Source organism: Oncorhynchus masou, unplaced genomic scaffold, assembly GCF_036934945.1.
Source record: "Oncorhynchus masou masou isolate Uvic2021 unplaced genomic scaffold, UVic_Omas_1.1 unplaced_scaffold_2085, whole genome shotgun sequence".
Lineage (NCBI taxonomy): Eukaryota > Metazoa > Chordata > Actinopteri > Salmoniformes > Salmonidae > Oncorhynchus > Oncorhynchus masou.
Genome location: NW_027008567.1, coordinates 6,922 through 34,009, shown reverse-complemented (window position 1 = coordinate 34,009; position 27,088 = coordinate 6,922). Strand labels below are relative to the sequence as shown.

Genomic DNA, 27,088 nt, shown 5'->3' with positions numbered 1-27,088 from the left:
GAACAGCTATAGACTAGCAGGTTGGTTATAAAGGGTTATGAACAGCTATGTAGACTAGCAGGTTGATTATAAAGGGTTATGAACAGCTATGTAGACTAGCAGGTTGATTATAAAGGGTTATGAACAGCTATGTAGACTAGCAGGTTGATTATAAAGGGTTATGAACAGCTATGTAGACTAGCAGGTTGATTATAAAGGGTTATGAACAGCTAAAGACTAGCAGGTTAGTTATAAAGGGTTATGAACAGCTATGTAGACTAGCAGGTTGATTATAAAGGGTTATGAACAGCTATGTAGACTAGCAGGTTGATTATAAAGGGTTATGAACAGCTATGTAGACTAGCAGGTTGATTATAAAGAGTTGTGAACAGCTATAGACTAGCAGGTTGATTATAAAGGGTTATGAACAGCTATGTAGACTAGCAGGTTGATTATAAAGGGTTATGAACAGCTATAGACTAGCAGGTTGGTTATAAAGGGTTATGAACAGCTATGTAGACTAGCAGGTTGATTATAAAGGGTTATGAACAGCTATAGACTAGCATGTTAGTTATAAAGGGTTATGAACAGCTATGTAGACTAGCAGGTTGATTATAAAGGGTTATGAACAGCTATGTAGACTAGCAGGTTGATTATAAAGAGTTGTGAACAGCTATAGACTAGCAGGTTGATTATAAAGGGTTATGAACAGCTATGTAGACTAGCAGGTTAGTTATAAAGGGTTACGAACAGCTATGTAGACTAGCAGGTTAGTTATAAAGGGTTACGAACAGCTATGTAGACTAGCAGGTTGATTATAAAGGGTTATGAACAGCTATGTAGACTAGCAGGTTGATTATAAAGAGTTGTGAACAGCTATAGACTAGCAGGTTAGTTATAAAGGGTTATGAACAGCTATGTAGACTAGCAGGTTAGTTATAAAGGGTTACGAACAGCTATAGACGAGCAGGTTAGTTAGTCTCACCTCACTGCAGTATGTGTTCTCCATGCGTTGGCTGAGGCTGGGTCGGAGGCAGGTCAGGGACAGGACTGACACCAGGCTGCCGTTGTGGCTCTCAGAGGACAGGGCCCAGGACACCGCTGCAGTACTGGAGCCCAGCAGCCTGATGCTGACACCCTGGGGCCGCTCCTGGGGCTGCTCCAGCACCTCTCCACTGGGGCCTGGGGCAATCAATGGTGGTTTTGGGGATTTATTGGACAATTAAAACATATACAGTAAAACACAGAATTTCAGTGTCAGGGTTAGGGTCAGGATCAGTGATAGGGTCAGGGTCGGTGTTTGGGTCAGGGTTAGGGTCAGTGTTTGGGTCAGTGTTAGGGTTAGTGTTTGGGTCAGGGTTAGAGTCAGGGTCAGGGTTAGGGTTAGAGTCAGGGTTAGGATCAATGTTAGGGTCAGTGTTTGGGTCAGTGTTAGGGTCAATGTTTGGGTCAGTGTTTGGGTCAGTGTCTGGGTCAGTGTCTGGGTCAGTGTCAGTGTTAGGGTCAATGTTTGGGTCAGTGTTTGTGTCAGTGTTTGGGTCAGTGTTAAGGTCAGTGTCAGTGTTAGGGTCAATGTTTGGGTCAGTGTTTGGGTCAGTGTTTGGGTCAATGTTAGGGTCAGTGTTAGGGTCAATGTTTGGGTCAGTGTTTGGGTCAGTGTTAAGGTCAGTGTCTGGGTCAGTGTTAGGGTCAGTGTTTGGGTCAGTGTTAAGGTCAGTGTTAAGGTCAGTGTCTGGGTCAGTGTTAGGGTCAGTGTTAGGGTCAGTGTCTGGGTCAGGGTCAGTGTTTGGGTCAGTGTTAAGGTCAGTGTCTGGGTCTGTGTCAGTGTTAAGGTCAGTGTCTGGGTCAATGTTTGGGTCAGTGTTTGGGTCAGTGTCTGGGTCAGTGTTAGGGTCAATGTTTGGGTCAGTGTCTGGGTCAGTGTCAGTGTTCGGGTCAGTGTTAGGGTCAGTGTTAGGGTCAGTGTTTGGGTCAGTGTTTGGGTCAGTGTTTGGGTCAGTGTCTGGGTCAGTGTCAGTGTTAGGGTCAGTGTTTGGGTCAGTGTCTGGGTCAGTGTCAGTGTTAGGGTCAGTGTTTGGGTCAGTGTTAAGGAATACCTAGGATAGGATAAAGCAATCCTTCTCACCCCCCCCCCCCTTAAATGATTTAGATGCACTATTGTAAAGTGGCTGTTCCACTGATGTCAGAAGGTGAATTCACCAATTTGTAAGTCGCTCTGGATAAGAGCGTCTGCTAAATGACTTAAATGTAAATGTTAAGGTCAGTGTCTGGGACAGTGTCAGTGTTCGGGTCAGGCTATACATACTGAGATAGAAGGTGAGCCCTGTATACGCGATGCTCTCCCTGGCCTCCAGTGTCTGGGTCAGTGTCAGTGTTCGGGTCAGGCTATACATACTGAGATAGAAGGTGAGCCCTGTATACGCGATGCTCTCCCTGGCCTCCAGTGTCTGGGTCAGTGTCAGTGTCTGGGTCAGTGTCTGGGTCAGTGTCAGTGTTCGGGTCAGGCTATACATACGGAGATTGAAGGTGAGCCCTGTATACGCGATGCTCTCCCTGGCCTCCAGTGTCTGGGTCAGTGTCAGTGTCTGGGTCAGTGTCAGTGTTCGGGTCAGGCTATACATACTGAGATAGAAGGTGAGCCCTGTATACGCGATGCTCTCCCTGGCCTCCAGTGTCTGGGTCAGTGTCAGTGTCTGGGTCAGTGTCTGGGTCAGTGTCAGTGTTAGGGTCAGGCTATACATACTGAGATAGAAGGTGAGCCCTGTATACGCGATGCTCTCCCTGGCCTCCAGTGTCTGGGTCAGTGTCAGTGTCTGGGTCAGTGTCTGGGTCAGTGTCAGTGTTAGGGTCAGGCTATACATACTGAGATAGAAGGTGAGCCCTGTATACGCGATGCTCTCCCTGGCCTCCAGTGTCTGGGTCAGTGTCTGGGTCAGTGTCTGGGTCAGTGTTCGGGTCAGGCTATACATACTGAGATAGAAGGTGAGCCCTGTATACGCGATGCTCTCCCTGGCCTCCAGTGTCTGGGTCAGTGTCAGTGTCTGGGTCAGTGTCAGTGTTCGGGTCAGGCTATACATACTGAGATAGAAGGTGAGCCCTGTATACGCGATGCTCTCCCTGGCCTCCAGTGTCTGGGTCAGTGTCAGTGTTTGGGTCAGTGTCTGGGTCAGTGTCAGTGTTCGGGTCAGGCTATACATACTGAGATAGAAGGTGAGCCCTGTATACGCGATGCTCTCCTGGCCTCCAGTGTCTGGGTCAGTGTCAGTGTCTGGGTCAGTGTCTGGGTCAGTGTCAGTGTTAGGGTCAGGCTATACATACTGAGATAGAAGGTGAGCCCTGTATACGCGATGCTCTCCCTGGCCTCCAGTGTCTGGGTCAGTGTTAAGGTCAGTGTCAGTGTTAGGGTCAGGCTATACATACTGAGATAGAAGGTGAGCCCTGTATACGCGATGCTCTCCCTGGCCTCCAGTGTCTGGGTCAGTGTCAGTGTCTGGGTCAGTGTCTGGGTCAGTGTCAGTGTTAGGGTCAGGCTATACATACGGAGATAGAAGGTGAGCCCTGTATACGCGATGCTCTCCCTGGCCTCCAGTGTCTGGGTCAGTGTCAGTGTCTGGGTCAGTGTCTGGGTCAGTGTCAGTGTTAGGGTCAGGCTATACATACTGAGATAGAAGGTGAGCCCTGTATACGCGATGCTCTCCCTGGCCTCACAGTCTCCCGCGGAGCTCAGTGTGGTGACCTGGACTCTGTAGGTACCAGGCTCTGTCAGCTCCGTGAAGAACTCATGAGTGTTCTCATCCACGGTGGCCGTCTCTGTAGAGTTACCTGAGGACGGGGAGACAGGGCTCAGAGAGGTCGAAACAGCACAGGTCACAACAGATACCATTCAGCTATTACCTTCATCTGACAACATAGGAGCCCTTACTCCAGGAATACTGATCTAGGATCAGGTCATAACAGATACCATTCAGCTATTACCTTCATCTGACAACATAGGAGCCCTTACTCCAGGAATACTGATCTAGGATCAGGTCATAACAAATACCATTTAGCTATTACCTTCATCTGACAACATAGGAGCCCTTACTCCAGGAATACTGATCTAGGATCAGGTCATAACAGATACCATTCAGCTATTACCTTCATCTGACAACATAGGAGCCCTTACTCCAGGAATACTGATCTAGGATCAGGTCATAACAGATACCATTCAGCTATTACCTTCATCTGACAACATAGGAGCCCTTACTCCAGGAATACTGATCTAGGATCAGGTCATAACAGATACCATTCAGCTATTACCTTCATCTGACAACATAGGAGCCCTTACTCCAGGAATACTGATCTAGGATCAGGTCATAACAGATACCATTCAGCTATTACCTTCATCTGACAACATAGGAGCCCTTAATCCAGGAATACTGATCTAGGATCAGGTCATAACAGATACCATTCAGCTATTACCTTCATCTGACAACATAGGAGCCCTTATTCCAGGAATACTGATCTAGGATCAGGTCATAACAGATACCATTCAGCTATTACCTTCATCTGACAACATAGGAGCCCTTATTCCAGGAATACTGATCTAGGATCAGTCTCATTCATTATGATCTAACAGGCAAAAAGTAATTCCAATATCAGCACTCCTTTTCTGAGAGTCTTTGTGAATGTGGTCTCTGTTCTTATTGTCCACCGTAGCGGCCTTTAGCTTACCGTCTCTGTAGATGTAGACGTTGAAACCGTCGTATGTGGTGGGGGGTCGGGGGGGTAGCCAGCGTAGCTCCAGCAGTATGGGGGGAAAGCGGGTGGGGGTGACGGAGATCTCTGGGGGCAGGCTCATGGCAGAGCCCGGCTCATTGGAGTCCTCATACTCTGGAACCACCGCGTTCACAAACTCCTCCTCTCCATCCGTAGGGGAGGGACTACCGTAGGGCTCCGGCCAATAGGGCTGCGTGGCGGTCTCTTCTGCTGTGTTGTTAGTGTTAGAGATAGAGGTGGCATAGCCTGTCGAGCTGTTGGAGCCCTGAGGGGCGGAGCTGTAGGAGACCTGGGTGGTTCCGCCCACCACCTCCTCTGAGATCACTTCCTGTATCTCCTGGTTCTCCTGTAATTCCTGTTCCTCTATGAGGGGGACATCCCGCGCCCGCCGGGGCGTGTCCTGGGTCACCTCGGAGCTAGGGACCCCCCCTGGTAGCACCCTCTGGCTGAGTGGTACGATCTTATGGGAGATGTTGAGGGGAGGGTTGGGCACTGCAGTGAAACACAAACATTAGTATTAGCTTGCCATCTCCATAGAAATGCAGGTACAAATCTGTCCTTCATTGAAAAAAATAATGTGTTCTTAACTGACTTACCGAGTTAAGTAAAGGTAAAATAAATAAAAAGTTCAATAACATTCTCATGGGGTATGTAGTTAGTTACCTGTCCTGTGTTGCCAGGACTCATAGGGTATGTAGTTAGTTACCTGTCCTGTGTTGCCAGGACTCATGGGGTATGTAGTTAGTTACCTGTCCTGTGTTGCCAGGACTCATGGGGTATGTAGTTAGTTACCTGTCCTGTGTTGCCAGGACTCATGGGGTATATAGTAGCTACCTGTCCTGTGGGGTATATAGTAGCTACCTGTCCTGTGTTGCCAGGGTTCATGGGTATATAGTAGCTACCTGTCCTGTGTTGCCAGGGATCATGGGTATATAGTATCTACCTGTCCTGTGTTGCCAGGGTTCATGGGTAAATAGTATCTACAGTGCCTTGCAAAAGTATTCGCCCCCCTTGAACTTTGCGACCTTTTGCCACATTTCAGGCTTCAAACATAAAGATATAAAACTGTATTCTTTTGTGAAGTATCAACAACATGTGGGACACAGTCATGAAGTGGAACGACATTTATTGGATATTTCAAACTTTTTTAACAAATCAAAAACTGAAAAATTGGGTGTGCAAAATTATTCAGCCCCCTTAAGTTAATACTTTGTAGCGCCACCTTTTGCTGCGATTACAGCTGTAAGTCGGATGGAGAGCATTTGTGAACAGCAGTTTTCAGTTCTTTCCACAGATTCTCGATTGGATTCAGGTCTGGACTTTGACATCGCCATTCTAACGTCTTGATATGTTTATTTTTGAACTAATCCATTGTAGATTTTGCTTTATGTTTTGGATCATTGTGGATCATTGTCTCCGTCCCAGTTTCAGGTCTTTTGCAGACTCCATCAGGTTTTCTTCCAGAATGGTCCTGTATTTGGCTCCATCAGTCTTCCCATCAATTTTAACCATCTTCCCTGTCCCTGCTGAAGAAAAGCAGACCCAAACCATGATGCTGCCACCACCATGTTTGACAGTGGGGATGGTGTGTTCAGGGTGATGAGCTGTGTTGCTTTTACGCCAAACATAACGTTTTGCATTGTTGCCAAAAAATTCAATTTTGGTTTCATCTGACCAGAGCACCTTCTCTCCCAGGTGGCTTGTGGCAAACTTTAAACAACACTTTTTATGGATATCTTTAAGAAATGGCTTTCTTCTTGCCACTCTTCCATAAAGGCCAGATTTGTGCAATATACAACTGATTGTTGTCCTATGGACAGAGTCTCCCACCTCAGCTGTAGATCTCTGCAGTTCATCCAGAGTGATCATGGGCCTCTTGGCTGCATCTCTGATCAGTCTTCTCCTTGTATGAGCTGAAAGTTTAGAGGGGCGGCCAGGTCTTGGTAGATTTGCAGTGGTCTGATACTCCTTCCATTTCAATATTATCGCTTGCACAGTGCTCCTTGGGATGTTTAAAGCTTGGGAAATCTTTTTGTATCCAAATCCGGCTTTAAACTTCTTCACAACAGTATCTCGGACCTGCCTGGTGTGTTCCTTGTTCTTCATGATGCTCTCTGCGCTTTTAACGGACCTCTGAGACTACCACAGTGCAGGTGCATTTATACGGAGACTTGATTACACACAGGTGGATTGTATTTATCATCATTAGTCATTTAGGTCAACATTGGATCATTCAGAGATCCTCACTGAACTTCTGGAGAGAGTTTTCTGCACTGAAAGTAAAGGGGCTGAATAATTTTGCACAACCAATTTTCTTTTGTTAAAGAAGTTTGAAATATCCAATAAATGTCGTTCCACTTCATGATTGTGTCCCACTTGTTGTTGATTCTTCACAAAAAAATAAAGTTTTATATCTTTATGTTTGAAGCCTGAAATGTGGCAAAAGGTCGCAAAGTTCAAGGGGGCCGAAAACTTTCGCAAGGCACTGTACCTGTCCTGTGTTGCCGGGGATCATGGGTATATAGTAGCTACCTGTCCTGTGTTGCCAGGGTTCATGGGTCAGGTCGCTGCGTCGGACCAGTGTGGTTCTGTTGACTGTAGCTTCAGAGATCAGCTGGAAGGAGATGTTGCTGTAACACGTCCCAGGGAGCCAGTGTTTAAACACAGTCTTTCCCTTATAGAAGTCTAGAACACAGAACAGTCTTCCCTTTATAGAGGTCTAGAACACAGAACAGTCTTTCCTTTATAGAGGTCTAGAACACAGAACAGTCTTTCCTTTATAGAGGTCTAGAACACAGAACAGTCTTTCCTTTATAGAGGTCTAGAACACAGAACAGTCTTTCCCTTATAGAGGTCTAGAACACAGAACAGTCTTTCCCTTATAGAGGTCTAGAACACAGAACAGTCTTTCCCTTATAGAGGTCTAGAACACAGAACAGTCTTTCCTTTATAGAGGTCTAGAACACAGAACAGTCTTTCCCTTATAGAAGTCTAGAACACAGAACAGTCTTTCCTTTATAGAGGTCTAGAACACAGAACAGTCTTTCCTTTATAGGGGTCTAGAACACTGAACAGTCTTTCCTTTATAGAGGTCTAGAACACAGAACAGTCTTTCCTTTATAGAGGTCTAGAACACAGAACAGTCTTTCCTTTATAGAGGTCTAGAACACTGAACAGTCTTTCCCTTATAGAGGTCTAGAACACAGAACAGTCTTTCCTTTATAGAGGTCTAGAACACAGAACAGTCTTCCCTTTATAGAAGACCTATATAAGATCTATAACACAGAACATAACAGTCTGCTTTATATAAATTTGAGGACACTTGTTGTTCCAGTCTGTCTAGAACGGGCTAGTCAGCTACACCTGTTGTTCCAGTCTGCCCAGAACGGGCTAGTCAGCTACACCTGTTGTTCCAGTCTGTCCAGAACGGGCTAGTCAGCTACACCTGTTGTTCCAGTCTGTCTAGAACGGGCTAGTCAGCTACACCTGTTGTTCCAGTCTGTCCAGAACAGGCTAGTCAGCTACACCTGTTGTTCCAGTCTGTCCAGAACGGGCTAGTCAGCTACACCTGTTGTTCCAGTCTGTCTAGAACGGGCTTGTCCTTCACCTGTTGTTCCAGTCTGTCCAGAACGGGCTAGTCAGCTACACCTGTTGTTCCAGTCTGTCCAGAACGGGCTAGTCAGCTACACCTGTTGTTCCAGTCTGTCCAGAACGGGCTAGTCAGCTACACCTGTTGTTCCAGTCTGTCCAGAACGGGCTAGTCAGCTACACCTGTTGTTCCAGTCTGTCCAGAACGGGCTAGTCAGCTACACCTGTTGTTCCAGTCTGTCCAGAACGGGCTAGTCAGCTACACCTGTTGTTCCAGTCTGTCTAGAATGGGCTAGTCAGCTACACCTGTTGTTCCAGTCTGTCCAGAACGGGCTAGTCAGCTACACCTGTTGTTCCAGTCTGTCCAGAACGGGCTAGTCAGCTACACCTGTTGTTCCAGTCTGTCCAGAACGGGCTAGTCAGCTACACCTGTTGTTCCAGTCTGTCCAGAACGGGCTAGTCAGCTACACCTGTTGTTCCAGTCTGTCCAGAACGGGCTAGTCAGCTACACCTGTTGTTCCAGTCTGTCCAGAACGGGCTAGTCAGCTACACCTGTTGTTCCAGTCTGTCTAGAATGGGCTAGTCAGCTACACCTGTTGTTCCAGTCTGTCCAGAACGGGCTAGTCAGCTACACCTGTTGTTCCAGTCTGTCTAGAACGGGCTAGTCAGCTACACCTGTTGTTCCAGTCTGTCCAGAACGGGCTAGTCAGCTACACCTGTTGTTCCAGTCTGTCCAGAACGGGCTAGTCAGCTACACCTGTTGTTCCAGTCTGTCTAGAACGGGCTAGTCAACTACACCTGTTGTTCCAGTCTGTCTAGAACGGGCTAGTCAACTACACCTGTTGTTCCAGTCTGTCCAGAACGGGCTAGTCAGCTACACCTGTTGTTCCAGTCTGTCCAGAACGGGCTAGTCAGCTACACCTGTTGTTCCAGTCTGTCCAGAACGGGCTAGTCAGCTACACCTGTTGTTCCAGTCTGTCCAGAACGGGCTAGTCAGCTACACCTGTTGTTCCAGTCTGTCCAGAACGGGCTAGTCAGCTACACCTGTTGTTCCAGTCTGTCTAGAACGGGCTAGTCAGCTACACCTGTTGTTCCAGTCTGTCCAGAACGGGCTAGTCAGCTACACCTGTTGTTCCAGTCTGCCCAGAACGGGCTAGTCAGCTACACCTGTTGTTCCAGTCTGTCCAGAACGGGCTAGTCAGCTACACCTGTTGTTCCAGTCTGTCCAGAACGGGCTAGTCAGCTACACCTGTTGTTCCAGTCTGCCCAGAACGGGCTAGTCAGCTACACCTGTTGTTCCAGTCTGCCCAGAACGGGCTAGTCAGCTACACCTGTTGTTCCAGTCTGCCCAGAACGGGCTAGTCAGCTACACCTGTTGTTCCAGTCTGTCCAGAACGGGCTAGTCAGCTACACCTGTTGTTCCAGTCTGCCCAGAACGGGCTAGTCAGCTACACCTGTTGTTCCAGTCTGCCCAGAACGGGCTAGTCAGCTACACCTGTTGTTCCAGTCTGCCCAGCCAGAGGCCTCACCTTTATAGAGCATGGATCTCTGCTCCCGGCCCTCTGCGTAGCTGATGTTGACCCGACTGAAGATGTTGTTCTCTGGGGAGCTGATCTCAAACACCACACCTGTCTCTGGAGCCTCTCGGTAGTCTGTGATCACCACACTGTCCACCGGACGCGGCTCTGCGGGGGACAGACGGACAACAGACCTGACTGACTACCTGGTCAGGGGCACAACAACCACTACAACCTCCACAGTGAAGAATGGGAAATAAATAGAGAGATGACTAACAAACACAACAAGTCAAGCACATAGTGTATCTATGAGAGAACCAAGACTGATCTAAAGCAAACTCTATTGAGCTGGATTCAGGACAGTTGGACTTGGACCAGGTCTTCCCCTGTCTGAATACTTACTGGTGAGAACAGATACAGTCTGGATGGACTTGGACCAGGTCTTCCCTGTCTGAATACTTACTGGTGAGAACAGATACAGTCTGGATGGACTTGGACCAGGTCTTCCCCTGTCTGAATACTTACTGGTGAGAACAGATACAGTCTGGATGGACTTGGACCAGGTCTTCCCCTGTCTGAATACTTACTGGTGAGAACAGATACAGTCTGGATGGACTTGGACCAGGTCTTCCCCTGTCTGAATACTTACTGGTGAGAACAGATACAGTCTGGATGGACTTGGACCAGGTCTTCCCCTGTCTGAGCAGCAGGCTAACAGTGTAGCAGAGTCCGTGGTGGGAGGAGTTAAAGACCAGAGGTGTGGCGGTGGGGTCGGTCAGGTTCAGGAATGGTAGCAGGTGGGTTCGGGGCTCGCCCATCACCCGGGCAGCATACCCCGTCACGTTCTCCCGCAGGTCAGATGGCTCCAGGGTCACTACGATCCAGTCCTCCTCTTTAACTGACACCTGGAAGGACACAATGGTCTAGAGGAGAGAGAGAGGAGAGAAGAGAGGAGAGAGAGAAGAGAGAGAGAAGAGAGAGAGAGAGAGAGAGAGAGAGAAGAGAGAGAGCGGAGAGAGAGACAGAGAGAGAGCGGAGAGAGAAGAGAGAAGAGAGGAGAAGAGAGGAGAGAGAGAGAGAGAGAGAGAGAGAGAGAGAGAGAGAGAGAGAGAGAGAGAGAGAGAGAGAGAGCAGAGAGAGAGCAGAGAGAGAGAGAGAGAGAGAGAGAGAGAGAGAGAGAGAGGAGAGAGAGCGGAGAGAGAGAGAGGGCTGTTGAGTCTGGAGGAATGGAGCAATAAGTTCATATCATCATCAGATCGCTGCTCTAACAGCTTCTCCAGACCACCTGACCTACAGAGACAGTCATGTGTGTCAGTACAGTACATGTTGAGTTCCCTTCTTTATAAACATGCTGAAAGTCTGTTGTTCATTTGTTTGCAGAGGAATTTGGTCAAATACAATTTTCTCCAACAGTTTGCTAAGAGCTTGCAGCCAGCTGATTGGTCTGCTGTTAGAACCAGTAAAGGCTGCTTTACCACTCTAGGGTAGTGGAATGACTTTGGCTATAGGCTATGGACTGGCTATAGAGTCAGCTACCATCCTCAGTAGGAGTGGCTATAGAGTCAGCTACCATCCTCAGTAAGAGTGGCTATAGAGTCAGCTACCATCCTCAGTCGGAGTGGCTATAGAGTCAGCTACCATCCTCAGTAGGAGTGGCTATAGAGACAGTAGGAGTGGCTATAGAGTCAGCTACCATCCTCAGTAAGAGTGGCTATAGAGTCAGCTAACATCCTCAGTCGGAGTGGCTATAGAGTCAGCTACCATCCTCAGTAGGAGTGGCTATAGAGTCAGCTACCATCCTCAGTAGGAGTGGCTATAGAGTCAGCTACCATCCTCAGTAGGAGTGGCTATAGAGTCAGCTACCATCCTCAGTAGGAGTGGCTATAGAGTCAGCTACCATCCTCAGTAGGAGTGGCTATAGAGTCAGCTACCATCCTCAGTAGGAGTGGCTATAGAGTCAGCTACCATCCTCAGTAGGAGTGGCTATAGAGTCAGCTACCATCCTCAGTAGGACTGGCTATAGAGTCAACTACCATCCTCAGTAGGAGTGGCTATAGAGTCAGCTACCATCCTCAGTAGGAGTGGCTATAGAGTCAGCTACCATCCTCAGTAGGAGTGGCTATAGAGTCAGCTACCATCCTCAGTAGGAGTGGCTATAGAGTCAGCTACCATCCTCAGTAGGAGTGGCTATAGAGTCAGCTACCATCCTCAGTAGGAGTGGCTATAGAGTCAGCTACCATCCTCAGTAGGAGTGGCTATAGAGTCAGCCACCATCCTCAGTAGGAGTGGCTATAGAGTCAGCTACCATCCTCAGTAGGACTGGCTATAGAGTCAACTACCATCCTCAGTAGGAGTGGCTATAGAGTCAGCTACCATCCTTAGTAGGAGTGGCTATAGAGTCAGTAGGAGTGGCTATAGAGTCAGCTACCATCCTCAGTAGGAGTGGCTATAGAGTCAGCTACCATCCTTAGTAGGAGTGGCTATAGAGTCAGTAGGAGTGGCTATAGAGTCAGCTACCATCCTCAGTAGGAGTGGCTATAGAGTCAGCTACCATCCTCAGTAGGAGTGGCTATAGAGTCAGCTACCATCCTCAGTAGGAGTGGCTATAGAGTCAGATACCATCCTCAGTAGGACTGGCTATAGAGTCAGCTACCATCCTCAGTAGGAGGGGCTATAGAGTTAGCTACCATCCTCAGTAGGAGTGGCTATAGAGTCAGATACCATCCTCAGTAGGAGTGGCTATAGAGTCAGCTACCATCCTCAGTAGGAGGGGCTATAGAGTCAGCTACCATCCTCAGTAGGAGTGGCTATAGAGTCAGTAGGAGTGGCTATAGAGTCAGCTACCATCCTCAGTAGGAGTGGCTATAGAGTCAGTAGGAGTGGCTATAGAGTCAGCTACCATCCTCAGTAGGAGTGGCTATAGAGTCAGTAGGAGTGGCTATAGAGTCAGTAGGAGTGGCTATAGAGTCAGCCACCATCCTCAGTAGGAGTGGCTATAGAGTCAGCTACCATCCTCAGTAGGAGTGGCTATAGAGTCAGCTACCATCCTCAGTAGGAGTGGCTATAGAGTCAGCTACCATCCTCAGTAGGAGTGGCTATAGAGTCAGCTACCATCCTCAGTAGGAGTGGCCATAGAGTCAGCTACCATCCTCAGTAGGACTGGCTATAGAGTCAGCTACCATCCTCAGTAGGAGGGGCTATAGAGTCAGCTACCATCCTCAGTAGGAGTGGCTATAGAGTCAGTAGGAGTGGCTATAGAGTCAGCTACCATCCTCAGTAGGAGTGGCTATAGAGTCAGTAGGAGTGGCTATAGAGTCAGTAGGAGTGGCTATAGAGTCAGCTACCATCCTCAGTAGGAGTGGCTATAGAGTCAGCTACCATCCTCAGTAGGAGTGGCCATAGAGTCAGATACCCTCCTCAGTAGGAGTGGCTATAGAGTCAGCTACCATCCTCAGTAGGACTGGCTATAGAGTCAGCTACCATCCTCAGTAGGAGTGGCTATAGAGTCAGCTACCATCCTCAGTAGGAGTGGCCATAGAGTCAGCTACCATCCTCAGTAGGACTGGCTATAGAGTCAGCTACCATCCTCAGTAGGAGGGGCTATAGAGTCAGCTACCATCCTCAGTAGGAGTGGCTATAGAGTCAGTAGGAGTGGCTATAGAGTCAGCTACCATCCTCAGTAGGAGTGGCTATAGAGTCAGTAGGAGTGGCTATAGAGTCAGTAGGAGTGGCTATAGAGTCAGCCACCATCCTCAGTAGGAGTGGCTATAGAGTCAGCCACCATCCTCAGTAGGAGTGGCCATAGAGTCAGATACCATCCTCAGTAGGAGTGGCCATAGAGTCAGTAGGAGTGGCTATAGAGTCAGTAGGAGTGGCTATAGAGTCAGCCACCATCCTCAGTAGGAGTGGCTATAGAGTCAGTTACCATCCTCAGTAGGAGTGGCTATAGAGTCAGTTACCATCCTCAGTAGGAGTGGCTATAGAGTCAGCTACCATCCTCAGTAGGAGTGGCCATAGAGTCAGATACCATCCTCAGTAGGAGTGGCCATAGAGTCAGTAGGAGTGGCTATAGAGTCAGTAGGAGTGGCTATAGAGTCAGCCACCATCCTCAGTAGGAGTGGCTATAGAGTCAGTTACCATCCTCAGTAGGAGTGGCTATAGAGTCAGCCACCATCCTCAGTAGGAGTGGCTATAGAGTCAGTTACCATCCTCAGTAGGAGTGGCTATAGAGTCAGCTACCATCCTCAGTAGGAGTGGCTATAGAGTCAGTAGGACTGGCTATAGAGTCAGTTACCATCCTCAGTAGGAGTGGCTATAGAGTCAGCCACCATCCTCAGTAGGAGTGGCTATAGAGTCAGTTACCATCCTCAGTAGGAGTGGCTATAGAGTCAGCTACCATCCTCAGTAGGAGTGGCTATAGAGTCAGCCACCATCCTCAGTAGGAGTGGCTATAGAGTCAGTTACCATCCTCAGTAGGAGTGGCTATAGAGTCAGCCACCATCCTCAGTAGGAGTGGCTATAGAGTCAGTTACCATCCTCAGTAGGAGTGGCTATAGAGTCAGTTACCATCCTCAGTAGGAGTGGCTATAGAGTCAGCCACCATCCTCAGTAGGAGTGGCTATAGAGTCAGTTACCATCCTCAGTAGGAGTGGCTATAGAGTCAGTAGGAGTGGCTATAGAGTCAGCCACCATCCTCAGTAGGAGTGGCTATAGAGTCAGTTACCATCCTCAGTAGGACTGGCTATAGAGTCAGCTACCATCCTCAGTAGGAGTGGCTATAGAGTCAGCCACCATCCTCAGTAGGAGTGGCTATAGAGTCAGCTACCATCCTCAGTAGTAGTGGCTATAGAGTCAGCTACCATCCTCAGTAGGAGTGGCTATAGAGTCAGCTACCCTCCTCAGTAGGAGTGGCTATAGAGTCAGCTACCATCCTCAGTAGTAGTGGCTATAGAGTCAGCTACCCTCCTCAGTAGGAGTGGCTATAGAGTCAGCTACCATCCTCAGTAGGAGTGGCTATAGAGTCAGCTACCCTCCTCAGTAGGAGTGGCTATAGAGTCAGCTACCATCCTCAGTAGGAGTGGCTATAGAGTCAGTTACCATCCTCAGTAGGAGTGGCTATAGAGTCAGCCACCATCCTCAGTAGGAGTGGCTATAGAGTCAGTTACCATCCTCAGTAGGAGTGGCTATAGAGTCAGTAGGAGTGGCTATAGAGTCAGCTACCATCCTCAGTAGGAGTGGCTATAGAGTCAGTTACCATCCTCAGTAGTAGTGGCTATAGAGTCAGCCACCATCCTCAGTAGGAGTGGCTATAGAGTCAGCTACCATCCTCAGTAGGAGTGGCTATAGAGTCAGTTACCATCCTCAGTAGGAGTGGCTATAGAGTCAGTAGGAGTGGCTATAGAGTCAGCCACCATCCTCAGTAGGAGTGGCTATAGAGTCAGTTACCATCCTCAGTAGGAGTGGCTATAGAGTCAGTTACCATCCTCAGTAGGAGTGGCTATAGAGTCAGTAGGAGTGGCTATAGAGTCAGCCACCATCCTCAGTAGGAGTGGCTATAGAGTCAGTTACCATCCTCAGTAGGACTGGCTATAGAGTCAGCTACCATCCTCAGTAGGAGTGGCTATAGAGTCAGCCACCATCCTCAGTAGGAGTGGCTATAGAGTCAGCTACCATCCTCAGTAGTAGTGGCTATAGAGTCAGCTACCATCCTCAGTAGGAGTGGCTATAGAGTCAGCTACCATCCTCAGTAGGACTGGCTATAGAGTCAGCTACCATCCTCAGTAGGAGTGGCTATAGAGTCAGCTACCATCCTCAGTAGGAGTGGCTATAGAGTCAGCTACCATCCTCAGTAGTAGTGGCTATAGAGTCAGCTACCATCCTCAGTAGGAGTGGCTATAGAGTCAGCCACCATCCTCAGTAGTAGTGGCTATAGAGTCAGCTACCATCCTCAGTAGGACTGGCTATAGAGTCAGCTACCATCCTCAGTAGGAGTGGCTATAGAGTCAGCTACCATCCTCAGTAGTAGTGGCTATAGAGTCAGCTACCATCCTCAGTAGGAGTGGCTATAGAGTCAGCTACCATCCTCAGTAGGAGTGGCTATAGAGTCAGCTACCATCCTCAGTAGGAGTGGCTATAGAGTCAGTAGGAGTGGCTATAGAGTCAGTAGGAGTGGCTATAGAGTCAGCTACCATCCTCAGTAGGAGTGGCTATAGAGTCAGTTACCATCCTCAGTAGGAGTGGCTATAGAGTCAGCTACCATCCTCAGTAGGAGTGGCTATAGAGTCAGCTACCATCCTCAGTGGTCAATGCCAGCAGGTCTGTCATTGTTGATCGAGAACAACAATTGTTCCACCTCTCCAAAACTAACTTTACAAAATTGTAACTTGCACTGCTTTTCTTTCATTATGTGTTTTATTATGTATGAATACAATCGTTCGTTGTTGGCATTTCCTGCCTAAATTTGCCAACTTTGCCAATTAAATAATCATTAAAATATTTGGCAACATCAAATGGTTTTGTGATGAATATGCCATCTGATTGGATGAGATGGCTTATACAGAGTGCGGAGAGTGACCCCTCAGGGTCAGATTAATAAAGATCTACTCTGGGGAGAGTGACCCCACAGGGTCAGATTAATAAAGATCTACTCTGGGGAGAGTGACCCCTCAGGGTCAGATTAATAAAGATCTACTCTGGGGAGAGTGACCCCTCAGGGTCAGATTAATAAAGATCTACTCTGGGGAGAGTGACCCCTCAGGGTCAGATTAATAAAGATCTACTCTGGGGAGAGTGACCCCTCAGGGTCAGATTAATAAAGATCTACTCTGGGGAGAGTGACCCCACAGGGTCAGATTAATAAAGATCTACTCTGGGGAGAGTGACCCCTCAGGGTCAGATTAATAAAGATCTACTCTGGGGAGAGTGACCCCTCAGGGTCAGATTAATAAAGATCTACTCTGGGGAGAGTGACCCCTCAGGGTCAGATTAATAAAGATCTACTCTGGGGAGAGTGACCCCACAGGGTCAGATTAATAAAGATCTACTCTGGGGAGAGTGACCCCTCAGGGTCAGATTAATAAAGATCTACTCTGGGGAGAGTGACCCCTCAGGGTCAGATTAATAAAGATCTACTCTGGGGAGAGTGACCCCTCAGGGTCAGATTAATAAAGATCTACTCTGGGGAGAGTGACCCCTCAGGGTCAGATTCATAAAGATCTACTCTGGGGAGAGTGACCCCACAGGGTCAGATTAATAAAGATCTACTCTGGGGAGAGTGACCCCACAGGGTCAGATTAATAAAGATCTACTCTGGGAGAGTGACCCCACAGGGTCAGATTAATAAAGATCTACTCTGGGGAGAGTGACCCCACAGGGTCAGATTAATAAAGGTCTACTCTGGGGAGAGTGACCCCACAGGGTCAGATTAATAAAGATCTACTCTGGGGAGAGTGACCCCTCAGGGTCAGATTAATAAAGATCTACTCTGGGGAGAGTGACCCCTCAGGGTCAGATTAATAAAGATCTACTCTGGGGAGAGTGACCCGTCAGGGTCAGATTAATAAAGATCTACTCTGGGGAGAGTGACCCCACAGGGTCAGATTAATAAAGATCTACTCTGGGGAGAGTGACCCCACAGGGTCAGATTAATAAAGGTCCACATTACATCCTGGTCCTCAGAGAACCACTACAGGGAAACATTACATCCTGGTCCTCAGGGAAACATTACATCCTGGTCCTCAGAGAACCACTACAGGTAAACATTACATCCTGGTCCTCAGGGAAACATTACATCCTGGTCCTCAGAGAACCACTACAGGTAAACATTACATCCTGGTCTTCAGGGAACCACTACAAGTAAACATTACATCCTGGTCCTCAGAGAACCACTACAGGTAAACATTACATCCTGGTCTTCAGGGAACCACTACAAGTAAACATTACATCCTGGTCCTCAGAGAACCACTACAGGGAAACATTACATCCTGGTCCTCAGGGAAACATTACATCCTGGTCCTCAGAGAACCACTACAGGTAAACATTACATCCTGGTCCTCAGGGAACCACTACAGGGAAACATTACATCCTGGTCCTCAGAGAACCACTACAGGTAAACATTACATCCTGGTCCTCAGGGAAACATTACATCCTGGTCCTCAGAGAACCACTACAGGTAAACATTACATCCTGGTCTTCAGGGAACCACTACAAGTAAACATTACATCCTGGTCCTCAGGGAACCACTACAAGTAAACATTACATCCTGGTCTTCAGAGAACCACTACAGGGAAACATTACATCCTGGTCTTCAGAGAACCACTACAGGTAAACATTACATCCTGGTCCTCAGGTAAACATTACATCCTGGTCCTCAGGGAAACATTACATCCTGGTCCTCTGAGAACCACTACAGGTAAACATTACATCCTGGTCCTCAGAGAACTACTACAGGGAAACATTACATCCTGGTCCTCAGGGAACCACTACAGGGAAACATTACATCCTGGTCCTCAGAGAACCACTACAGGAAAACATTACATCCTGGTCCTCAGAGAACCACTACAGGAAAACATTACATCCTGGTCCTCAGGGAACCACTACAGGGAAACATTACATCCTGGTCCTCAGAGAACCACTACAGGTAAACATTACATCCTGGTCCTCAGAGAACCGCTACAGGTAAACATTACATCCTGGTCCTCAGGGAACCACTACAGGGAAACATTACATCCTGGTCCTCTGAGAACCACTACAAGTAAACATTACATCCTGGTCCTCAGAGAACCACTACAGGTAAACATTACATCCTGGTCCTCAGAGAACCACTACAGGGAAACATTACATCCTGGTCCTCTGAGAACCACTACAGGGAAACATTACATCCTGGTCCTCAGGGAACCACTACAGGTAAACATTACATCCTGGTCCTCAGGGAAACATTACATCCTGGTCCTCTGAGAACCACTACAGGTAAACATTACATCCTGGTCCTCAGAGAACCGCTACAGGTAAACATTACATCCTGGTCCTCAGGGAACCACTACAGGAAAACATTACATCCTGGTCCTCAGGGAACCACTACAGGGAAACATTACATCCTGGTCCTCAGAGAACCACTACAGGGAAACACTACATCCTGGTCCTCAGGGAACCACTACAGGGAAACACTACATCCTGGTCCTCAGGGAACCACTACAGGGAAACACTACATCCTGGTCCTCAGAGAACCACAGGGAAAGACTCTATACTAAAATGCCCTCCTCCCCTCCCCCAGTCGCCAAGAAGGTTGGTGATAAAACACTCAGCTGTTTCTTCTTCTCCCTCCAAAATACTACTGACTCTCAGGGGAACAGTCTGAAGCGCCTCACAGTATCCTCCCCTGGTTCCTCCATGTATATCCTGCTCCCCCTCTCAGTAGCTCTGTTCTATCTCTACCCCAGAGAACAGGGAGGTCTCTACAGTCTCAGCTGTTTGATCAGTAGTTCCTCCATGTATACCCTGCTCCCCCTCTCAGTAGCTCTGTTCTATCTCTACCCCAGAGAACAGGGAGGTCTCTACAGTCTCAGCTGTTTGACCAGTAGTTCCTCCATGTATATCCTGCTCCCCCTCTCAGTAGCTCTGTTCTATCTCTACCCCAGAGAACAGGGCGGTCTCTACAGTCTCAGCTGTTTGACCAGTAGTTCCTCCATGTATATCCTGTTCTATCTCTACCCCAGAGAACAGGGCGGTCTCTACAGTCTCAGCTGTTTGACCAGTAGTTCCTCCATGTATATCCTGTTCTATCTCTACCCCAGAGAACAGGGCGGTCTCTACAGTCTCAGCTGTTTGACCAGTGGTTCCTGTCTTCTCCCTCTGTGTTCCTAGATCTGGTCCAGGGCCAATCAGCTTCAGTGATCAAACGCCTACTGACGGTTAGTCTCACTGAGAGACAACAGCAGAGAGGAGACAGAGGTTGAGACGGAGGCTGAGAGGAGAGGAGACAGAGGTTGAGACGGAGGCTGAGAGGAGAGGAGACAGAGGTTGAGACGGAGGCTGAGTGGAGAGGAGACAGAGGTTGAGACGGAGGCTGAGTCTGTCGCACTCGACGATGATACAGATCTCCCGATCTGAGCCATGTAATAACAGCCCTGTCAGAGGAACAGTTGAGAGGAGAGGAGACAGAGGTTGAGACGGAGGCTGAGAGGAGACAGAGGTTGAGACGGAGGCTGAGGCTGTCGCACTCGACGATGATACAGATCTCCCGATCTGAGCCATGTAATAACAGCCCTGTCGGAGGAACAGTTGAGAGGAGAGGAGAGGAGACAGGAGGTTGAGACGGAGGCTGAGGCTGTCGCACTCGACAATGATACAGATCTCCCGATCTGAGCCATGTAATAACAGCCCTGTCAGAGGAACAGAGGAGAGGAGAGGAGACAGAGGTTGAGACGGAGGCTGAGGCTGTCGCCCTCGACAATGATACAGATCTCCCGATCTGAGCCATGTAATAACAGCCCTGTCAGAGGAACAGAGGAGAGGAGAGGAGACAGAGGTTGAGACGGAGGCTGAGGCTGTCGCACTCGACAATGATACAGATCTCCCGATCTGAGCCATGTAATAACAGCCCTGTCAGAGGAACAGAGGAGAGGAGAGGAGACAGAGGTTGAGACGGAGGCTGAGAGGAGAGGAGACAGAGGTTGAGACGGAGGCTGAGGCTGTCGCACTCGACGATGATACAGATCTCCCGATCTGAGCCATGTAATAACAGCCCTGTCGGAGGAACAGCTGAGAGGAGAGGAGACAGAGGTTGAGACGGAGGCTGAGAGGAGAGGAGACAGAGGTTGAGACGGAGGCTGAGGCTGTCGCCCTCGACAATGATACAGATCTCCCGATCTGAGCCATGTAATAACAGCCCTGTCAGAGGAACAGCTGAGAGGAGCAGCATTATTCCTCCACAGAGTCTGTCAACAGAGAGTTTCATTCCCAGCCTTCCCTTTCCTGGTCAGACTCTCATTAGTCTCACTGCAGGGTGTCTATCTGCCCTCCTACCACTTCCTTTCTGTTCTGCCAAGACTGACGCCATCCTGCTCTCCTTCTGCCCTGTTCACTGTCCATCCCTGCTGTTCTGCCCCCCTTCACTGCCCATCCCTGCTGTTCTGCCAAGGCTTCTGCCCCCCTGCTGCACATCTTACACCCTGCAACCCCCTGCCCCCTGCTAAACCAGGGGTCACCTTGCTGCCCCCTAACTACCGGCCCAGCAGCCTCGGTTGTACAAGGCCACTTTAACATGTTAACAGCAGAGAAGAGGAACCCTGGTAGTCCAGCTGCTGTTCACATTGGGGTTTCTGATTCTGATCACATCTTCCCTCCTGTGGCCTCCGAGCCCCGCCCTGGACACCAGATCACCATGACAACGTCTCAGAGCCCTGGCCTGTGGACCAGATCACCATGGCAACACATCCCTTACCTACCTCCTCTGCCATAGAAGGAAGAGAGATACCGCCACACTGTCTATCTGGATGGGCTAGAAGTTTACAGCAATGCTTTTTCAGAAAATAGACTATACAAGTACTCTGTCAACTACTTCCTGTGTCATAGGATCCCAGCCTGGGTCTGTATCAACTACTTCCTGTGTCATAGGATCCCAGCCTGGGTCTGTATCAACTACTTCCTCTGTCATAGGATCCCAGCCTGGGTCTGTATCAACTACTTCCTCTGTCATAGGATCCCAGCCTGGGTCTGTATCAACTACTTCCTCTGTCATAGGATCCCAGCCTGGGTCTGTATCAACTACTTCCTCTGTCATAGGATCCCATCCTGGGTCTGTATCAACTACTTCCTCTGTCATAGGATCCCATCCTGGGTCTGTATCAACTACTTCCTGTGTCATAGGATCCCAGCCTGGGTCTGTATCAACTACTTCCTCTGTCATAGGATCCCAGCCTGGGTCTGTATCAACTACTTCCTCTGTCATAGGATCCCATCCTGGGTCTGTATCAACTACTTCCTCTGTCATAGGATCCCATCCTGGGTCTGTATCAACTACTTCCTGGGTCTGTATCAACTACTTCCTCTGTCATAGGATCTCAGCCTGGGTCTGTATCAACTACTTCCTCTGTCATAGGATCCCAGCCTGGGTCTGTATCAACTACTTCCTCTGTCATAGGATCTCAGCCTGGGTCTGTATCAACTACTTCCTCGGTCATAGGATCCCAGCCTGGGTCTGTATCAACTACTTCCTGGGTCTGTATCAACTACTTCCTCTGTCATAGGATCCCAGCCTGGGTCTGTATCAACTACTTCCTGTGTCATAGGATCCCAGCCTGGGTCTGTATCAACTACTTCCTGTGTCATATGATCCCAGGGGTCTTCATGCCTCTGCCTCACTGCAACGTCTTCACGGTCTGTTGACTTGGCTGTTCCTGTTGGCTTGGGTGTTCCTGTAGTTATAGCAACATCTTCACTGTCTGTTGACTTGGGTGTTCCTGTAGTTATAGCAACATCTCCACTGTCTGTTGACTTGGGTGTTCCTGTAGTTATAGCAACGTATCCACTGTCTGTTGACTTGGCTGTTCCTGTTGGCTTGGGTGTTCCTGTAGTTATAGCAACATCTTCACTGTCTGTTGACTTGGGTGTTCCTGTAGTTATAGCAACGTCTCCACTGTCTGTTGGCTTGGGTGTTCCTGTAGTTATAGCAACATCTCCACTGTCTGTTGACTTGGCTGTCCCTGTTGGCTTGGGTGTTCCTGTAGTCATAGCAACATCTTCACTGTCTGTTGACTTGGGTGTTCCTGTAGTTATAGCAACATCTCCACTGTCTGTTGACTTGGCTGTCCCTGTTGGCTTGGGTGTTCTTGTAGTTATAGCAACATCTTCACTGTCTGTTGACTTGGGTGTTCCTGTAGTGATAGCAACGTCTTCACTGTCTGTTGACTTGGGTGTTCCTGTAGTTATAGCAACGTCTCCACTGTCTGTTGGCTTGGGTGTTCCTGTAGTTATAGCAACGTCTTCACTGTCTGTTGACTTGGGTGTTCCTGTAGTTAAAGCAACGTCTCCACTGTCTGTTGGCTTGGGTGTTCCTGTAGTTATAGCAACATCTCCACTGTCTGTTGACTTGGCTGTTCCTGTTGGCTTGGGTGTTCCTGTAGTTATAGCAACGTCTCCACTGTCTGTTGGCTTGGGTGTTCCTGTAGTTATAGCAACGTCTCCACTCTCTGTTGGCTTGGGTGTTCCTGTAGTTATAGCAACGTCTCCACTCTCTGTTGGCTTGGGTGTTCCTGTAGTTATAGCAATGTCTCCACTCTCTGCTGGCTTGGGGTTGTAGAGTTCTAGAATCATGGTGGTGGTTCTACAGTTCTAGGGGGATAGTGGTTGTAGAGTTCTAGAATCATGGTGGTTCTACGGTTCTAGAGGGATGGGTGTTGTAGAGTTCTAGAATCATGGTGGTGGTTCTACAGTTATAGAGGGATAGGGGTTGTAGAGTTCCAGAATCATGGTGGTGGTTCTACAGTTATAGAGGGATAGGGGTTGGAGAGTTCTAGAATCATGGTGGTGGTTCTACAGTTCTAGAGGGATGGGTGTTGTAGAGTTCCAGAATCATGGTGGTGGTTCTACAGTTATAGAGGGATAGGGGTTGTAGAGTTCTAGAATCATGGTGGTGGTTCTACAGTTCTAGAGAGATGGGTGTTGTAGAGTTCTAGAATCATGGTGGTGGTTCTACAGTTCTAGAGGGATGGGTGTTGTAGAGTTCTAGAATCATGGTGGTGGTTCTACAGTTCTAGATGGATGGGTGTTGTCGAGTTCTAGAATCATGGTGGTGGTTCTACAGTTCTAGAGGGATAGTGGTTGTAGAGTTCTAGAATCATGGTGGTGGTTCTACAGTTAGAGGGATAGGTGTTGTAGAGTTCTAGAATCATGGTGGCGGTTCTACATTTCTAGAGGGATAGTGGTTGTAGAGTTCTAGAATCATGGTGGTGGTTCTACAGTTAGAGGGATAGGGGTTGTAGAGTTCTAGAATCATGGCGGTGGTTCTACAGTTCTAGAAGGATGGGTGTTGTCAAGTTCTAGAATCATGGTGGTGGTTCCAGAGTCAGCAAATTCTTGTCCTGAAAGTCACCATGTTGCCACATCTGTACTGACCCTCCCATCATCGCTCACATCCTCTCCACGTCATTATCATCAGCTGGTAGATTATGGTGGTGTGATGGGAGGGGCTTGTGACACACATTCCACCAGGAACCAAATCAGATTAGATTATGCATTTGGGTCAGAATCCTGCTGGTCTCTGTGGGGATTATAATCTGACGTCGGGGAGGGAGGGTCGGCAGGGGAACAGACAAACAGACAGTCCACAACACTACAGTAAATTACAGGACTACAGTATAGCTGTTCATTTGTGTTTGTTATTCTTACACAACCAGCACAGCATTAAAGTATTAGAGCTGTGTTCCTACAAATTGAGGTTGTTCAACATTAAAGTATTAGAGCTGTGTTCCTACATGTTGAGGATGTTGTAGGGTTGTGTTGAGGATGTTGTAGGACTGTAGGGTTGTATTGAGGATGTTGTAGGGTTGTGTTGAGGATGTTGTTGGACAGTAAGGTTGTGCTGAGGATGTTGTAGTACTGTAGGGGTGTGTTGTGGATGTTGTAGGACTGTATGGCTGTGTTGAGGATGTTGTTGGACTGTAGGGTTGTGTTGAGGATGTTGTTGGACTGTAGGGTTGTGTTGAGGATGTTGTTGGACTGTAGGGTTGTGTTGAGGATGTTGTAGGACTGTAGGGGTGTGTTGTGGTTATTGTAGGACTGTATAGGGTTGTATTGTGGATGTTGTAGGACTGTATAGGGTTGTATTGTGGATGTTGTAGGACTGTAGGGGTTGTGTTGAGGATGTTGTTGGACTGTGGGGTTGTGTTGAGGATGTTGTTGGACTGTGGGGTTGTGTTGAGGATGTTGTAGGACTGTAGGGTTGTGTTGAGGATGTTGTTGGACTGTGAGGTTGTGTTGAGGATGTTGTTGGACTGTGGAGTTGTGTTGAGGATGTTGTAGGACTGTAGGGTTGTGTTGAGGATGTTGTAGGACTGTAGGGTTGTGTTGAGGATGTTGTTGGACTGTGGGGTTGTGTTGAGGATGTTGTTGGACTGTGGGGTTGTGTTGAGGATGTTGTTGGATTGTAGGGTTGTGTTGAGGATGTTGTTGGACTGTAGGGTTGTGTTGAGGATGTTGTAGTACAGTAGGGTTGTATTGAGGATGTTGTAGGACTGTAGGGTTGTGTTGAGGATGTTGTAGTACAGTAGGGTTGTATTGAGGATGTTGTAGTACAGTAGGGTTGTATTGAGGATGTTGTAGTACAGTAGGGTTGTATTGAGGATGTTGTAGGACTGTGGGGTTGTGTTGAGGATGTTGTTGACTGTGGGGTTGTGTTGAGGATGTTGTTGGACTGTGGGGTTGTGTTGAGGATGTTGTTGGACTGTGGGGTTGTGTTGAGGATGTTGTTGGACTGTGGGGTTGTGTTGAGGATGTTGTTGGACTGTGGGGTTGTGTTGAGGATGTTGTTGGACTGTGGGGTTGTGTTGAGGATGTTGTTTGACTGTATAGGGTTGTGTTGAGGATGTTGTTGGACTGTGGGGTTGTGTTGAGGATGTTGTAGGACTGTGGGGTTGTGTTGAGGATGTTGTTGGACTGTGGGGTTGTGTTGAGGATGTTGTTGGACTGTGGGGTTGTGTTGAGGATGTTGTTGGACTGTGGGGTTGTGTTGAGGATGTTGTTGGACTGTGGGGTTGTGTTGAGGATGTTGTTGGACTGTATAGGGTTGTGTTGAGGATGTTGTTGGACTGTGGGGTTGTGTTGAGGATGTTGTTGGACTGTATAGGGTTGTGTTGTGGATATTGTAGGACTGTGGGGTTGTGTTGAGGATGTTGTAACCCTGTTTCTTGTCTGTATTGAAGTAGCGGTTGTTGTACCTAGCATCGAGCATTGTGGAGACACAGTAAAGAGGCTCAAAGAGAATTCCACCGAATCCCTTGGTCGTGTGTACCGGGGCTCGAGGTGCTCGACCAGTCGACAAAAGCCAACATCATCCACGATAGAGACCGGTAGGTTGTCAAGGGCAATGAATTCCATTATCTTGCCATTAATGTGTTTCGCCTTTGAGTTGTCTCGCTGAAATGTTCTTACTCTTTCAAATGGCTGCTGGACTTTTTTAGTTGTTGGAAGTGTGCGCTTCAGTTTTTTCCACTGAACGGAGTCGCTGAATGTCTGGAGGTGATGCACTTTCAAATGAGTAATTAGGTTTGTGGTATTGAAAGATTTAATTTTCTCCCCTCAGGAAATAATAGCAGCACAAACAATGCATATGGCCATTTTGCTATCTTCCTTTGAAACTTCCCAGATCGATCCACACAGCAGACATCGTGGGCTAGGATTAGTTTGGTTTATTAAACATAGAAGAAGGTCTATCTCATCATTCCAGTTCCATCATAGGGCGAGGTTAGGAATGCTGTGTTGCACGTGAAGCGCTGTATTTTTCCTGCCGTCATTACGTCATCTTCAAGATAAAAGGAGAGACGCTCTCGGAGCTCAGATGTAAAAATATTTACGTCAACGTTTGGACAGACAAGCTGTCTTCATCAGGGTATAATGACAAACACTGCAGGATGACTCTTTTATATAGTGTTAAAAGACACACACAGGTGTCTGTAATCATGTGGTGGCCTGATATCATTGGTTAACCACATGGCCTGATATTATTGGTTAATCACATGGCCTGATATCATTGGTTAATCACATGGCCTGATATTATTGGTTAATCACATGGCCTGATATCATTGGTTAATCACATGGCCTGATATCATTGGTTAATCACATGGCCTGATATCATTGGTTAATAACAGACAAGCTGTCTTCATCAGGTTATAATGTCCTAGATGGGTGTGTAGGTTCTGGTCAGAACACCATCTTTACTGTCCTAGATGGGTATGTAGGTTCTGGTCAGAACACCATCTTTACTGTCCTAGATGGGTATGTAGGTTCTGGTCAGATCATCATCTTTACTGTCCTAGATGGGTATGTAGGTTCTGGTCAGATCATCATCTTTACTGTCCTAGATGGGTATGTAGGTTCTGGTCAGATCACCATCTTTACTGTCCTAGATGGGTATGTAGGTTCTGGTCAGATCACCATCTTTACTGTCCTAGATGGGTATGTAGGTTCTGGTCAGATCACCATCTTTACTGTCCTAGATGGGTATCACCAAGAAAGAACACTAGTCCCCTCCT

At 48.0% G+C, this 27,088-nt stretch overlaps 1 protein-coding gene across 1 annotated transcript in view; it reads right to left on the bottom strand.

Moving 5' to 3' along the window:
• LOC135532882 (receptor-type tyrosine-protein phosphatase O-like) overlaps positions 1–10,765 on the bottom strand; it is a gene marked incomplete at its 5' end in the record, with an annotated part of 52,982 nt that extends 42,217 nt beyond the window's left edge. The window contains 6 exons of the mRNA XM_064960313.1: positions 965–1,161; positions 3,640–3,801; positions 4,693–5,229; positions 7,270–7,422; positions 9,855–10,010; positions 10,492–10,765. Coding sequence (XP_064816385.1) covers positions 965–1,161; positions 3,640–3,801; positions 4,693–5,229; positions 7,270–7,422; positions 9,855–10,010; positions 10,492–10,765 — 1,479 coding nt within the window. The remainder of the gene's footprint in view (positions 1–964; positions 1,162–3,639; positions 3,802–4,692; positions 5,230–7,269; positions 7,423–9,854; positions 10,011–10,491) is intronic.
• Between the last annotated feature and the right edge of the window lie 16,323 nt (positions 10,766–27,088).